The 16,929-nt window shown below is 34.3% G+C and overlaps 3 protein-coding genes across 3 annotated transcripts; 1 reads left to right on the top strand and 2 right to left on the bottom strand.

The window, feature by feature from the left end:
- Positions 2,222-3,340, bottom strand: LOC109354038 (aquaporin PIP2-7-like). Its single transcript, XM_019596391.1, has 3 exons — positions 2,917-3,340; positions 2,421-2,716; positions 2,222-2,323 (listed from the first exon to the last, which is right to left on the bottom strand). The coding sequence occupies exons 1-3, from the start codon at positions 3,224-3,226 to the stop codon at positions 2,222-2,224; spliced, it is 708 nt and encodes a 235-aa protein (XP_019451936.1). The 5' UTR covers positions 3,227-3,340.
- LOC109355324 (60S ribosomal protein L12-like) lies at positions 7,373-8,112 on the bottom strand. Its single transcript, XM_019598423.1, has one exon. The coding sequence runs from the start codon at positions 8,025-8,027 to the stop codon at positions 7,527-7,529; it is 501 nt and encodes a 166-aa protein (XP_019453968.1). The 5' UTR covers positions 8,028-8,112; the 3' UTR covers positions 7,373-7,526.
- Positions 9,064-13,725, top strand: LOC109353296 (protein SAND-like). Its single transcript, XM_019595516.1, has 14 exons — positions 9,064-9,344; positions 9,434-9,513; positions 9,603-9,674; positions 10,068-10,107; positions 10,574-10,675; positions 10,840-10,961; positions 11,075-11,207; positions 11,278-11,369; positions 11,642-11,723; positions 11,825-11,889; positions 12,021-12,311; positions 12,427-12,518; positions 13,244-13,308; positions 13,428-13,725. The coding sequence occupies exons 1-14, from the start codon at positions 9,099-9,101 to the stop codon at positions 13,521-13,523; spliced, it is 1,578 nt and encodes a 525-aa protein (XP_019451061.1). The 5' UTR covers positions 9,064-9,098; the 3' UTR covers positions 13,524-13,725.

Raw genomic sequence — 16,929 nt, 5'->3', positions numbered from 1 at the left:
TCCTCAGTAAATCTATCTATTTTTTGTCCTTAAAATGGATTCCACAAAATCATAAGTCTCAAAGTTGTTACAAATGTATCTATAATTAACTTAGAGTAATGTTATTCTGAAATATGAGCCAAATCATTATTAACATTCATCTATTAAATTCCTCTATGTAATGATTTGACAGAGAAATTTTTCCACCTAACATTAGCCGCACTTTGTTGTCTTAACTTATTTTTTGTATTAATTATACCAAGGAAGAACTTTGGATTAAACTGAAGCATCAAAGTTAGTAGCTCAAAAATGTTAGCTTAATAAAATAGGAAGTGATTAAGAAATATTATCCTGAGAAAAGAAAGTTATCCATATCCATTTTTAATGCTGCAATTAATAAGGGAGAGGAGCTGTCAATGTCATCCATGTGTACCAATCACACATTGTTACATATCCCTAATTATATTTCATTCCTTGTCCTAGACCAATCACACATTGTCACATTAATAAAAGATTTTTTAAAATAAAAATTATATTCTATTGGCTCGATACAGAATGGAATAGATGAACTCCGTCCTATCTATGTTGGGATGACAAAAGCTAGCCAGACAGTTATCTGGACGTACTCAAAATCAAATACATTTTTAACAAATTGAGGGTCCCAATTCTCACAGGTTTTAGACCACTCGTTGCAATTCAATATTTTTTGTAGTTCATTCTGTGTAACGATGAAATCCGCTTTATTTTTTTTCTGGGTCAAGTTTCAATTATGTTGTATTCTTTTAATAAAGTGGTTTAAACAAATTTATGCATTAACCAGAACAAACAAAATCCATGCATCACGCACAAACTTTAACGGTTGATTAGATGCAGAAATATATTACTTAGTAACAAAATATAACTATAATCTTGTGCAAATTCTGCATATAATCTAATGTTCAGAAATGCTTAAGAATGTCTATGATCTAACGTTTTGAAGAGAGAAAAACAGAAGCCTTTTGAAGGCCTGGACACAGTACATGAGTCTGATGTAATATCTTTGACCTACAATAACCAGTAAAGAAAAAACCCAACTTTGTCTGGGCATTTGAAGTAGAATTCAGAAGCTGCAAAGTTTTTCACATGCATGGGCATGAGCCAATAATCAAAGTAATTAATTTGATTAACTGAGAGGCAAAGTTTAAAACCCCAATAAATTAAACCAATGGGTCATTATTGGAGGCCTACAGCATATGGATGCCAGGCTGACAAAATTGTATAGGAGTCAAAATAGTTAGTACTCCTTACAGAGTAGAAGGGATTAGAAGTAACTAGTACCCTTAATTTCTAGCAACCCTCATAATCATCACAAGGGTCATCAAATAATGACTATTATGCTACATTTAGATGAAATTTTTAGTGGAAAAAATGGGAGAAGATAATGATGACGAGAATTGACATGTAATGCCGCTACCACTAATTTCAGTGTATATATTCAGACGAATCCTACTATCGTATACAAGTACAATATGCATAATTTAGTGATGAATGCCTTGTTATTGTCATAAGAGTTTGGAGTTTCAAATATAAACTAGGATGTTATGACTGAGCAAATTTTCATGAGTTCAGCTTTGCGCTTTTGCAGCATTGGCTTATCATACAATATATACTACACATTCTTATCTGGACTTGGAATCACAAATGTTGTCTTACACTATTCTATGTCTCAAGTTTGGTGGTAAAATATAATAACCTTAGTTAAAAATTACAAATTTTTGGTTAATTGTTTATACATGAAATAATGCAAAATGTAATATATCAAATTCATTCCCCGCCTCCATCAACTGAGAGACCTTTGGTTGGGTACCATGCCTATAAAGGTTTTCTTTCAGAGAGAACCAGGTGTATAATTGTTTAGGGCGGATATTTACACTGGGATAAAAAAGGATGATCTAATTGTTATTAAGCTTAAAATAGATTAAATAAAGATGGGGAGAATTAATTACTGAAAGGATGACAGTGAGAAATTAAAAATTCCATTGAAGAGAACTGTAACAGCTTTTGACTTAGTAGCTGTAGGAGAAATGTTCATGCTCAAAGGTGCATCAAACTCAAGAAAAGATGGGTTAAGGAAACATGGAGAGGGAAAGCCATAGCTATAGAAACCTTAGCAACCAGCTCAATAGTATGGTAGTGAGAAAGTATCCACCCAATTACTACATTTTCCAATGATAGTTGACAATGTCTTCTCTATATCAAGTTGTCACATAGGTCGAGAACAAGAAGAAATTCCAGTACCAGTAATTGGGATTGTAGCCAAATGAACCATGAACACAGCAAATCCAATTGGTAGTGGTGCCAATACCTTTATATCATTTCAAACATAATTAATAAAATAAAACTGAGACAAAACATAATTGTATGCATATATATATATATAAGTGTAGTTGATAAATGCTTACAGGAACATGGGAGTCTCTAGCATTTCTCTTAGGATCAGTGGCAGAAAAGACAGTGTAGACAAGAACAAAAGTACCAATAATCTCAGCACCCAAAGCAGTGCCTTTGTTGTAACCAGAATGAACAAAGTTGGCACCACCACCATACCTATCAAAGTATGATTTTTGGAACCCTTTGGCTAGTCCAGCTCCACTGATAGCACCAGCACTTTGTGCTACTATGTACAAGAACGCCCTTATTAGTGATATCTTGCGTCCCACGAATAACCCAAATGTTACAGCTGGGTTGATGTGTCCTCCTGCAACATACCACAATTTCTTGTTACATATACAACTTCCTTATCAATGAAAACCATGAGAGTAAAGAATTATCATTACTTATCAACTTCACTAATTATAGAAATTGAGAATTGCTCTAACAAGTATTTATTACATGTTAGTTCCATCATAAGTATGAACATATAATTTATGAGTGTGAACATGAACTGAAAAGGGTTACCAGAGATTCCAGCAGTGCAGTAAACAAGGATGAAGATCATGCCACCAAAGGACCAAGCAATACCCAAAACTCCAACTCCATCACATTCAGTACCACCCTTGTTTGTATCAGTTTGGCTATTATACCCAATAATGGTCAAGATGGTAATGTAAAGAAAGAGTAGTGTTGCTATGAACTCAGCTATAATGGCTCTATACAAGGACCACTTTTTCAGCTCATCTAAATCAAACAATGGTGAAGGTGGTGGGTCCTGGTAATCCTTAGCAGAGTATTCACCTTGCTCTTGATGAACCTCAACATCCTTAGTCATCTTTGTTGCTATAACTCTTGTATATGCAAGAGAACTAGTGCTCTAGATATAGTAGCTAGTTATGTGTGTTATGTGTACAAAATGATGGGTATTTAAGCAATGAGAGTAAGCAAGTAAATCAAATAATTAAAGGGGTGTTTTTTGTTTTGTGTATAGTAACAATGGCATGATTGATATAATTTTATGCCGCCCCTATTAGCTTGAATTCGCTTGCATGGTCCCATGCCAGTGTTACTCATTACAACGGCTCTTGTGTTTGATAGAGTTATTATATACATACATATGGGCCCAACATTACCTAAAAAGGTTCCTAATAATTAACGGTTGCGTGTGGTTATGGACAAGTTGTGAAATTGCATGTAAAAAGAAAATTGGAATGGGAAATTTTTAAGCTTCAATACATGGCTCTACCACTTTTGCTGCTATGCTTCTCTGTCACTCACTACTTTGCCAAAGGCCAATTAATGGTTATGGTCCCATTTGTGTCCTCCTTCACTTTTCTACCCACTCCTCAGTAAATCTATCTATTTTTTGTCCTTAAAATGGATTCCACAAAATCATAAGTCTCAAAGTTGTTACAAATGTATCTATAATTAACTTAGAGTAATGTTATTCTGAAATATGAGCCAAATCATTATTAACATTCATCTATTAAATTCCTCTATGTAATGATTTGACAGAGAAATTTTTCCACCTAACATTAGCCGCACTTTGTTGTCTTAACTTATTTTTTGTATTAATTATACCAAGGAAGAACTTTGGATTAAACTGAAGCATCAAAGTTAGTAGCTCAAAAATGTTAGCTTAATAAAATAGGAAGTGATTAAGAAATATTATCCTGAGAAAAGAAAGTTATCCATATCCATTTTTAATGCTGCAATTAATAAGGGAGAGGAGCTGTCAATGTCATCCATGTGTACCAATCACACATTGTTACATATCCCTAATTATATTTCATTCCTTGTCCTAGACCAATCACACATTGTCACATTAATAAAAGATTTTTTAAAATAAAAATTATATTCTATTGGCTCGATACAGAATGGAATAGATGAACTCCGTCCTATCTATGTTGGGATGACAAAAGCTAGCCAGACAGTTATCTGGACGTACTCAAAATCAAATACATTTTTAACAAATTGAGGGTCCCAATTCTCACAGGTTTTAGACCACTCGTTGCAATTCAATATTTTTTGTAGTTCATTCTGTGTAACGATGAAATCCGCTTTATTTTTTTTCTGGGTCAAGTTTCAATTATGTTGTATTCTTTTAATAAAGTGGTTTAAACAAATTTATGCATTAACCAGAACAAACAAAATCCATGCATCACGCACAAACTTTAACGGTTGATTAGATGCAGAAATATATTACTTAGTAACAAAATATAACTATAATCTTGTGCAAATTCTGCATATAATCTAATGTTCAGAAATGCTTAAGAATGTCTATGATCTAACGTTTTGAAGAGAGAAAAACAGAAGCCTTTTGAAGGCCTGGACACAGTACATGAGTCTGATGTAATATCTTTGACCTACAATAACCAGTAAAGAAAAAACCCAACTTTGTCTGGGCATTTGAAGTAGAATTCAGAAGCTGCAAAGTTTTTCACATGCATGGGCATGAGCCAATAATCAAAGTAATTAATTTGATTAACTGAGAGGCAAAGTTTAAAACCCCAATAAATTAAACCAATGGGTCATTATTGGAGGCCTACAGCATATGGATGCCAGGCTGACAAAATTGTATAGGAGTCAAAATAGTTAGTACTCCTTACAGAGTAGAAGGGATTAGAAGTAACTAGTACCCTTAATTTCTAGCAACCCTCATAATCATCACAAGGGTCATCAAATAATGACTATTATGCTACATTTAGATGAAATTTTTAGTGGAAAAAATGGGAGAAGATAATGATGACGAGAATTGACATGTAATGCCGCTACCACTAATTTCAGTGTATATATTCAGACGAATCCTACTATCGTATACAAGTACAATATGCATAATTTAGTGATGAATGCCTTGTTATTGTCATAAGAGTTTGGAGTTTCAAATATAAACTAGGATGTTATGACTGAGCAAATTTTCATGAGTTCAGCTTTGCGCTTTTGCAGCATTGGCTTATCATACAATATATACTACACATTCTTATCTGGACTTGGAATCACAAATGTTGTCTTACACTATTCTATGTCTCAAGTTTGGTGGTAAAATATAATAACCTTAGTTAAAAATTACAAATTTTTGGTTAATTGTTTATACATGAAATAATGCAAAATGTAATATATCAAATTCATTCCCCGCCTCCATCAACTGAGAGACCTTTGGTTGGGTACCATGCCTATAAAGGTTTTCTTTCAGAGAGAACCAGGTGTATAATTGTTTAGGGCGGATATTTACACTGGGATAAAAAAGGATGATCTAATTGTTATTAAGCTTAAAATAGATTAAATAAAGATGGGGAGAATTAATTACTGAAAGGATGACAGTGAGAAATTAAAAATTCCATTGAAGAGAACTGTAACAGCTTTTGACTTAGTAGCTGTAGGAGAAATGTTCATGCTCAAAGGTGCATCAAACTCAAGAAAAGATGGGTTAAGGAAACATGGAGAGGGAAAGCCATAGCTATAGAAACCTTAGCAACCAGCTCAATAGTATGGTAGTGAGAAAGTATCCACCCAATTACTACATTTTCCAATGATAGTTGACAATGTCTTCTCTATATCAAGTTGTCACATAGGTCGAGAACAAGAAGAGAAAATAGAGCAAAAACGAGAAGACCTTCAGTAAAGAGGATGACACACCCAGGAGAGAAAGAATATAAGAGGGAACCCGGTAAGTAATAAAAACAGTTAGAAAAGTTCAATACTTTTTCTTGTAGTTTCTCCTATTGTTTTTTGACATTCTATCTGAAACACTGATTCCCATTTTTAGTCATGATCTTCACAACACACCATGCAACCACCAATCACTCTATATGGAGAAAAGGACGGTAGAGACGAAGGGATGGAGGGGAAGAAAAATGGATCAACATATATATCTAGATGTCCAATAATCTAGCCTATTTCCAAGGGAATACATAACATTAATTTAATTCCACTGGCAAATATAGTAGACTGCACACCCAAAACTATCACATAAACACATCCATCCCTTACAGTTGAGACTGTTCACAAGTTACTATCAAAGGCAGCATAATGCCAAACATCAACAACTAAGCCAGTAAGCACCTAAATACAACCTATCTAATATAAGACATCGTCAACTATGTAACCGATACTCTACCTCCAAGACTTTGTTACAGGTAAATCTTGAATCATATTAGAATATTAATTGACCAGCCACACAAACCTCATGTTCAATTCCTTTATCCCTCATTTATTATTGCCTATAAAAGTTTGCTCATAACAAAAATCAGGAAATGTAAAGCACAGATGTACAAAATCAACCCTTTATAACAAAGGGGTAGAGAAGTTTCAGCGAGCAAGCATAAAACTTAAACCATAGTAACAAAGCACATAATGGTCTCCCCTCACAGATCCAGGATGAAACGTCAAAATTTTAACATCACCCACAATATGATCAACCCTCTCAACACACATGCTCACCAATAATACATAAGAGAGACTCAGACACTCATCGACAAAGTATACATTGGAATACTTTTATTGATTTTATAAAATCTCATCACTTCATAGTATTGGGAAAATCTGAAAGCATAGGTCAAAGTTAATCCAATTTCAATACATTACACTACAATGTTAACACATTAAAAAACAGGAATCTCAGTGATGAAAAAAATACCATTGGCCTTCAAAACAATACAGCAAATCCTACCATATCAACAAGTGAAGCGAATAGTGAAAATAACATGAAATCCCACCTTAATATTTAGATAAACATTACACACAACATATGAAAACTTAAGCACAAGAATAAACCAAGAGCCCAAAAAATTAACCAGGTACCAAACAAGTAACTCATTTCACTCAAAAGAGTAGCAAAAGTTCTACGTGATCTCAATCCATGCAACTGTGTAACGACGGAAAAATTATATAACTAAGAAAAGAACTAATAAAAACTTAAGCTGATGGGTAAATCAAACAAAATTATATCAAAATAACTTATCATGATGTGAGAAACATTAACTAGCTCATACGATCTCTCTCAAAATCATCTAAATATCCAAAGCGGTAATTAAACTTAAATAAAAACAGTTCAACAACGTTACCCACATTTATAGAAAAAACACAATTCAAAAAAGATGATTAACAAAAACAGAGATTCAGGAACCTCCTCATCCTCAATCCTGAGGGACCTCAACATCACCATCATCAATCTCAGACTGCAAATCCTTAGGGTCCTTTCCATCAACAGTGCATCCAACAGATACACACGTTCCGAGTATCTCCTTCACGGTTCCTCCTAGTTCCTTCGCCATAGACCTTGGCCTCATAACCCTAGCGATCTCGATGACGTCATCAAGAGAAATGTTACCGTTGTGTTTGATATTCTTAGTTTTCTTACGGTCACGTTCAGGCTCCTTCAGAGCCTTGATAACAAGAGCGGCGGCGGAGGGGACGACGGAGACCTTAGCCTGACGGTTCTGGACGGTGAGCTTGACGGTTACACGGAGACCCTTCCAGTCCTTAGCGGTTTCCTTGGCGATGTCTTCTCCGATCTTCTTAGGGGAGAGACCGAGTGGACCGATCTTCGGAGCGAGTGAACTCGCCGCACCGACCTCACCGCCGGTGACTCTGACGTAGACGTCGACAACCTGGGATGGGTCGAACTTTGGCGGCATGGTTGCAAAGGAATTAGGGTTTCAGATGTGAAAATGAGGCGGGTGAAGTGAAAGAGGGGATGGAGTAGGGTTTTTGATGAGACTACAAAGGTGAAATGTTTGTTTAGACCCTAAGCTATGAGTGGATTTAAGAAGTATACGAAGGGTACATGTGTCTTTTGAAATTTGGGCTCCTTTTGTTTTGGCAATTGGGATACTTTCATATGAATCTTTTATCTTGGGCCGCTCTTAATAAAAAACGAAACCCTTAATTCATGTAAGTAGTTGAGGGAAAAAACAACTCATGATTCATAAAGCCCTAGAGAGGGATTGGATTGTGGTGAAAGGATGAGTTGATAAAATTCTCATCATTTGTTCAGAAATTTGGAGGACTTGTATACTTGTATTTTTTTTTAAATCTAATGGAAGGACATTTGGAAAAACTATTCTCTTTTGAAATGTGTAATTGTCTCTTCTAATAAACCTCATATCATATTATACTATCAAACAACGCTTTGATGGTACTTGTATAGTTGCATGACAATCTAAAAATGATACAATTTATTTCTTCCAAATCTTAAAACTAGATTTAGTAACTTTAATCATAAACTCAAGAATATACACAAAATCTATATATAGTCAATACATTTATTTATGTTACTTGAATATAAGAGTATAAGTTAATTTTTCTTAAATGAATGGTAAATAATATAAGGGAGGGAATCCACTTAATCTAAGAGTAAGTTTAAAAAGTTTATTCATATCTTATCCATTAATTCTAGAAAAAATTATAATACAATTACACAATTATCTAATGTTAGTATAAAATATTTGACAAAAAAATGTATACAATAACAGTGTATGAGTTTTATACATTGACTATTCAAAAAAAATTAATACAAATACATGATAGATGATAAATAATATAGTGACTGTATATAAATTTTTAAAGCTAGAATCCTAAATCTTACATTGAAATACTTTGAAGTTTTTTTGTTTGTTTATGCAACCAATCCTAAACCATGAGGGTTGTGGGCCAAATAAAGGAAACGAGTTAATCCAGGCCACAAACGGGGGCAGTAAATCCACGTTATGCACGCACCTACCGGTCAGAAAAGTGAGGGCGAGTGGCAGGCACGCTCCAACCATTTCAAACCTCACTCCACCGTGAGATCTATGGCATCTTCCTCAGACCTCGACGGCAACCCTCCCCCTCCGCCCCCATTCCACTTCTCCGACGATGAAAGGGGAAGCAGCTCCGCCACTACTGATATTGTTCATACAATTCCACATTCCCTAACCTCATCATGGATTCCTAGGAAACGAAACCTCGATGAGGTATCTGCATTCATTTTCCAAATTTAATCTAGCTTCGAGAAGATGCCATATTATGTTCGTGTTTGATTAATGAATAACGTGCAGTGCAGGATGATGCTTCCATTTCATGGAGGAAAAGGAAGAAGCATTTCTTCATTCTCAGTCATTCTGGCAAACCTATTTATTCTAGGTTTCTCTTTCTCAACTCTACACTTTACATCACAATCACATTGCATTATCTTTCTTGGATTATTATTTACACCATTTATTGATTCTCAGGTATGGCGATGAATTCAAGCTTGCAGGGTTTTCAGCAACTTTGCAAGCAATTGTTTCCTTTGTGGAGAACGGGTATCGTTGTTGCTCTGATTTCTCCCTAAATAATTAAATAATTGGTGAAATTACACTGATATATTTGACTTTTGAATTAATTACAATAGACAACTCTTTTATTTCAAAAGCTACACTCACCGCGTCAAGGGAGGTTAGTGTAATTTCAGTCACCTCTACTCCACGAAGTGATTGAGGGGAATGAAATGGTATTGATAAGTAAATATCGAGGCGAGTGTGGGTTTTGAAACAAGAGGGGTGAATGTAGGTTTTGAAACAAGAGGGTGCCATGTGTAACTAAGTTAAAGATGCGATTGTAACTTCTCCGTAAATAATACCAATATTTCCTTACTGTGTTTTTATTGCATATCTGAATATGAATTTATGCCACTTTTTCTTGTTTTATGTTGTTAGGGGCGACTCTGTCAAATTGGTGAGAGCTGGAAAGCATCAGGTATGTAATAGTATGTTACGTTTTAGCTTTACTTCTGTGAAAGCCAACTCGAGCTTTCATTAGTAATATATTAGGAGAAAGTGGGAGTTGCTACCCAAATAATGCAAAATTTTAAAATTGTTCACAATCTTAAATTACGGTTGTGGTTACATTGTATTTACCAAAATTGCAGAAAATGCTGCTGATGCAATTGCAGAGACTCTTGAAAAGGCAATATTGTGACCACAATTACATTTGCAAACCACAATTTAAAACTAATCTTACCAAAATAATACGGCTCTTTTGCCATGTCTCCTTTTTTTGTGTGCGCGCTTGGGGTTTTCCACTTGGGTTGTGTTATGTGGACTGGAAAAAGTATGGAACAATCACCATTTTTGGAAACCTTGGAAATTGTTTATACGCTATGTCTTGCTGAACCGATACGATGCTTTAATGTTGAGAAATTTATTTTGAATGTATCGTGTAGGTGGTTTTTCTTGTGAAAGGACCAATTTATTTAGTCTGCATCAGCTGCACAGAAGAACCTTATGATTCATTGAGGGGGCAGTTGGAGCTAATTTATGGCCAGGTATAATCCAGTCACTTGCACTCTAAAATTTCTGAATTAATTTCCCTGCTTCTGTCCATGCTTCTCAAATTACAAATTTACAATTGCTTCTTTGTTATCATTCAAATAGACACCATATATCCTGATGGTTACATGATACTTCCCTGTTGTCCACACACCTGCAGATGCTTGTTATACTAACAAAATCAATAAACAGATATTTTGAGAAGAATCCGAAGTTTGATATGACACCCTTGCTTGGTGGAACAGACATTGTCTTCTCTTCCCTAATCCACTCTTTTAGTTGGTTTGTATATCCTCTCTTAGCATGCCCACTTTCCAACTATCCTATTTTGTATTATAGATTTTTAGTAGTAATGTATATTTTAGTTGTAAATGTTATTTGCCTGATCATTTCAGGAATCCAGGTACATTTATTCATGCCTATACTTGTCTTCCTCTCGCCTATGCAACAAGGCAAGTTGCAGGTGCTGTTTTGCAAGATGTTGCTGATTCGGATGTTCTGTTTGCAACACTAATGTGCAGGCACATGGTTTGACCCTCTACTTAATTTGCCTATTTCCGTACATGAATTAAAATAACACATTAAAGGTTGAATTCAGGTAATCAGTCTTGTTGGTGCTCAAAAAACTTCCCTTCATCCGGATGATATGCTTCTACTGTCCAACTTTGTTATGTCATCAGAATCATTTAGGCAAGTAGATCTGGCCAGATTTTATCTTTCAGATATCACTCACAAATGGTTATTTATTTATTCTCCACACATTAGACACTTAGCTAACTATTCATTATGGAAATTATCTCTTACATGTGTAGATATTCAGTTTTGCTCAATAATACAATTACCATTACTGTTGAAACTACAAACAGATAAAATCTTCAGAGTAGCAATTTGTTTTGACTGGAAATCTTTGCTTCATCATACTGTTATGCACTTACTCTATTTCTTGGGCTATAATCATGCAGGACATCGGAATCATTTTCTCCAGTTTGCTTGCCAAGATATAATCCTTCAGCATTTTTATATGCCTATATCCATTATTTTGATGTGAGTCAGATTTGAATACATAGATCATCCATTGACACATTTGCTATATTTTGTACATTTAGTACATAAATCTCAGAGCTGCTTATATATGTCTGTGGCAGGCGGACACATACTTGATTTTGCTAACCACTAGTTCAGATGTATTTTATCACCTTAAGGATTGCAGGTAAATGATGGTTAATAATCAAACAACTGCTACTGTTGGAGTTTGTGCATGCAGTAATTTTAAAAAGAGATCCTGTGTTTGTAGTAATTATCTTTCTACCATGGTTAAGAAATTTGCCTGCCAATTTATAGGATTCGTGTTGAAATGGTCCTTCTGAAGTCAAATGTCCTTAGTGAAGTTCAGAGATCCTTGCTAGATGGGGGAATGCATGTTGATGATCTGCCACCAACACCTTGTTCTGGATCATCTCATTTGATCCATAACAGTCTTCCATCAGATTCTCCTGAAAGATTTAAGGAACCTGATTTGGGCATTGCGGGTCCTGCTGGTTTGTGGCATTTCATTTACTGTAGTATATATCTAGATCAATATGTCTCATCAGAGTTCTCATCATCAATTAACACTCCTCAGCAGCGAAAAAGGTATGAAGTATCATGGCAACATGTTCACTTTTTATGCCTCTCCATGTTATATCTTTTACCTTTTTCTTTTTGCAATTTTGTTTGTCAGAAATGTAACTTATCTTCATTGTTTCAGACTGTATAGAGCTTACCAGAAACTTTTTGTATCCATGCATGATAAAGGAGTCGGGCCACACAAAACTCAATTTAGGAGAGATGAAAATTTCGGTAATAAATATTTCGGTTCTTTGTCGATATTTCATTTGTGCGCTTGGTTTTCTGCCTGAAATGGATGTCTCCACTGTGCATCGTTTTGCACTGTGATTTTGGTGCAAAAAATTATATATGGGGTACATAAATGGCAGAGTGCAGTTTAACATTGGGTTAAGGTGAACTTTATATCTAGTGGGAATTTTTCTTACTTCTGTCCCTATGTCTGTTGAACCAAAATGCATTCTGATACACATATTTTTTTTAAATTTGTCCAAATTTATAATATTTTTTCATCTTTTTGTAATTTTACTTAACACTATGAGAACAAAATTATTTCTTACAAAGTAATTTTTGTTGAATATTTTCAACTTTAAATTAAATTGTAAATCCAAGTGGTGCATATTTGTAACATTGCGTCTCTAGTTATGAGCTGATGTCATACTGTAATAGTGTAATTTTAATTTTATGAACTCTGTTTAAGTGGGTGGAGGAGTACATTGGTTGAAGTTGTTTACAGTTTACAGATAGACATTCAAAAATTCAAATCTCATCAAGGAATTATTCTTCCATTATGAATATGTATTTTCATGTTGTCAGGTAGCTAAATCTTTTTTTTTTGGATCACCTCAAGCTTGTTTGCAAGCAAGCTTCCATTCAGTGGCTTTGAGTGATAACGTGCCCTTACGTTTACATACTCCATTGAACTCCGATGAAACTAATAGGATGTTTTTATGTTGCAGTTCTTCTCTGTTGGGTGACACAGGATTTTGAGCTTTATGCAGCCTTTGATCCCCTTGCAGACAAGGTACAATTTTTGCTTCTCTACAAGTAGCAATCAATGGTTAATTTTACAGATTGCATTCTCTTTTGTGCCACTTTAGTTGGATAAGTTCTCAAATATTTTTGAACAATGAGAATATGCAGGCCTTGGCAATAAACACTTGCAACCGCATTTGTCAATGGGTAAAAGATGTGGAAAATGAAATTTTTTTGCTAGGAGGTAGCCCCCTTTCATGGTGATTCTGTAGCAAATGCTGTAAACATGTATAATAATTTTTTTACTAGAATTCCTATAGATTTTTTTTTATATATTTTTCTTTGATTTATTTAATATAGAAAAAAATTGAACGTAAAATGTTATGTTATCAATCTTTTCTCATCATCAACTGTAAGAGCTGTTACATGAATTAAACATGTTATGATTTTTGAGATTCTTATAACATGGCAACTTGTATTTTGAGGGTATTTTTACACGTAGGAAGAGGTAAAAAAAATAGATTAGTGGGATCATGGATGGGTGCCATTGAAGAAGCTCATAAAAGCGTATGAAAGAAGAGATAAAAAAATGAAAACTATATTAATATTCTTTTTTGGTAAAATATTATTATATTACCTTTTTGCAGAAAACAGATTGTGTTATACATTCCCTAAGCTTTTCGTTTAACTATCTATTTCATGAGTTACAGTGAGTTGATATTCCTTCGAAGTATGCTTTCCTGTCTTGCTCCTTTCTTTTTTGCATTTTCCATAAATTTTATAATTCAGCTGATTCTGTAAATTGCCTTTAAGAATTAAGACTCTCCATTGTTCTTTGCATGCCTTGGAAGGTCCTCAGATTCCTTTCCTGCCATATAAAGTATATGCAAGCTGCTGTTGCTGCAAACAGAACATCCCTTCTCAGTTTATTGACTTTCCATATATAAACCATTTTCCTTCTCCAAACATTAATTCTTTTGTGGAAATGTCTAATTCCAATCCACTACATAGTTTGATTTAGTAGCTGTTGTGAGAAAATGCATTCAAATTTGGCAGAACAGATGCAGCTGTGTTTCTTGTTCTGTTGGGCATAATATGCATCTCTGGTCAGTGACTGAAATCTGCATAATATGAAGATTTGTCTTGGTATATTTCAGCCCCCAAACTGCTGGTGCTTCCTTCAATTTTATAGATGTTGCAATAGAATATTGTCCAGAAGAGTGGTGCTTTCATCAGTTCTTCTAGGGCCATCAAAGCCTTCTCTGAACATTTTTTTGACCTTCCAAGGCATGATGTTTTAGTTGTACATTCATATTCCCAGAAATCTGAATCTCTTATATAATAATCATGGATCCATTTGACCCATAGTTTATCTTCTATTTTTTTGGCCAATGACCATACCTGTTTGATTATTGCTGCAGCATTCCATTTTTCCTGATCCTTGCCCACTAGCATTCTTTTTCTGGCATATACTTTCCAATCCTTCTAATTTCTAGAGCTATGGCCTGCCACTGTTTCCTTTATTCAAAAGTATATCAATATTTCATCTAATACCAAATTAAGATGAATGATTGAGGTAAACCAATGAGCGTATTGCATTGGTATGGAGGGCAGAAACTTCTTTGTATGAGTTACAATATAATCAATCAAGTGAAATTAGGCAAAATATAAGGCATTCAATGCATCATTGATAGTTGATTATTTTTATATCACCTTGATAACCATACCCATTATGTTCCGTAGAAATTTCTCTTCAGATTGCGCTTGAATATTAATTCACCTTAATTTCACCCTTATGTGCTCTAGATCCAAGTCGAAGCTTCAACAATTTTTTAGATGATATGCATTTATCTTGCTAATAGAAATAATGTTGGGAGTATTTCAAATGGTTTCTAATTTAATATTGTTCTATTAGAATGGAATAAGCATCCAGGAGATTTATTTGATTCTTATGTGAGATTAACGTATTAACTTTGTGTGTATACTTCCAACATTATTTAGTCATAAAGTTTAAACCGATGGAATGAATGGAAGAGTTGAAGAAGTTACAAGTGATTTGATAACATCAATGCTTTATTTGTTGAAAAATCGTGATGTGACTTTTGACGAAAGAAAAACGTTTGTTTGTTGAAGTGATGGTGAAAATTATCAGAATATGAAGGTCTAATATATGTGAATAGTAGAGATGACAAAGCGGGTCATCCGGCTCGTTTAGCTCGTGCCCGAAAATGTCTGCATTGGTTAACGGACAAAATTCAATGTTCTGCCTGTTTTAAAATGGCTGTTGAATAATTAAAAAAAATGTAATTCATATAATAAATGAAATTAAATAAAGAAGTTGAAGATAAAAAATTAACAAAATTTATGATATTTTATATGAAGTTTAACCAATCACATTAGATTACAATTTTTGGTAGGATTAAAAATCACGTTATATCATAACTTATTTAAAACTTTCTTTTTTTTTCTTTAAATTATGTTTATGAACCACCTGCGGGCCGCCCATATGGCCAACGAAAATGCCCGCAAATTTGGCGGGCAGAATGGGTCAGGCGAAACGGACAAATGGGCAAAATTTGTATGCACTACTCCCAAAAAATGCGGGCTATGTGGGCGCGCCCACAGGCAATGCTTGTTTTGCCCTCTCTAGTGAATAGGGGTCATCGCCAGTTAACATATAGTTATATCTTCTTAGCAACACTTATTAAGAGTGATATTCATCCACTTTCAAAGAAATTAGTTTTAAAGAATTATATTTTTATAAATTGAAAAAAAAGTTTAACTCTCTTTGACGTGTCTTCCCAATTTTACATGGAACAATCTCGATTCAATATAACATCTAAATATTTATTAGAATATGGTATTGACATAATGCATTTAATAAATCACTGAGTGGTGTAAACAATTCACTTTTTATTCCTTGAGCAAATGGTTGATGGAAAATTTGCACATGAAGATAATGGTATACGTACCAAAATATTTGCTCCATTTAATGCATGGATGTGGATGATGATAATGTGTGCTCAATTTAGTTGGGTAGAGGAAAATAATAAATAAGAACAAACTTTTTTCCCTAGCCTCTTTAATCATTTATGTTGACCAACTTCATTTGTGGATTCGGTGGCTCCAATTTGTCAAAGTTTCTATTCACCAATTTCGAAGATTATAAAAAGTTATGTTCCCCACTTAACTCTACTATGATTATGAAACATAGTGCTTTTAATATAAAATACACTATGGTCTTCTTCTGACTAAGGTTGAAAAGCATAACTATTTCATCATTTATTAACTCTCAGTATCTGTCATCTACAAAAGAGGCCATAAAATTGTGTAGTGTGGATGCCACCACACATTCACACTGAAGAAAATAAAGCACACTATAATTTATTATCTCACTAATTCATATCACATTGGGTCCTTAACCTTCAGTGGTTCTTTCATTATTTACTCCATTATGAAAAAGTGAATCTTTCTCCTATGTGTTACAATCATCATTGTCATGCTTGGAAGTTGGAACCACTACAAAGCTATTGCCATAAAATTGCACACTTGTTCAAATATTATCATTTTTTTCCTACTTTTTACTTCAAAGTTCATGCACCAAATTAATTATTTCTCTATGCCTTCTCCACAATGAGTTAACACACTCCATTTCATATATATATATATA

The sequence above is a fragment of the Lupinus angustifolius genome, chromosome LG08 (assembly GCF_001865875.1).
Source record: "Lupinus angustifolius cultivar Tanjil chromosome LG08, LupAngTanjil_v1.0, whole genome shotgun sequence".
Taxonomy (NCBI): Eukaryota; Viridiplantae; Streptophyta; class Magnoliopsida; order Fabales; family Fabaceae; genus Lupinus; species Lupinus angustifolius.
The sequence above is the reverse complement of the archived record's forward strand: the minus strand, read 5'-3'. Positions and strand labels throughout refer to the sequence as shown.

What these genes read in the sequence shown, in the direction of transcription:
- LOC109354038 (XM_019596391.1), bottom strand. Translation starts at nt 3,226, where the DNA reads ATGACTAAGGATGTTGAGGTTCATCAAGAGCAAGGTGAATACTCTGCT. An exon ending in CTGCACTGCTGGAATCTCTG is followed by an intron (nt 2,717 to 2,916) that starts GTAACCCTTTTC and finishes GGTATGTTGCAG; the next exon opens with GAGGACACATCAACCCAGCT. An exon ending in CTAGAGACTCCCATGTTCCT is followed by an intron (nt 2,324 to 2,420) that starts GTAAGCATTTAT and finishes AATGATATAAAG; the next exon opens with GTATTGGCACCACTACCAAT.
- LOC109355324 (XM_019598423.1), bottom strand. Translation starts at nt 8,027, where the DNA reads ATGCCGCCAAAGTTCGACCCATCCCAGGTTGTCGACGTCTACGTCAGA.
- LOC109353296 (XM_019595516.1), top strand. Translation starts at nt 9,099, where the DNA reads ATGCACGCACCTACCGGTCAGAAAAGTGAGGGCGAGTGGCAGGCACGC. An exon ending in GGCAAACCTATTTATTCTAG is followed by an intron (nt 9,514 to 9,602) that starts GTTTCTCTTTCT and finishes ATTGATTCTCAG; the next exon opens with GTATGGCGATGAATTCAAGC. An exon ending in TAGGAGAGATGAAAATTTCG is followed by an intron (nt 12,519 to 13,243) that starts GTAATAAATATT and finishes TTTATGTTGCAG; the next exon opens with TTCTTCTCTGTTGGGTGACA.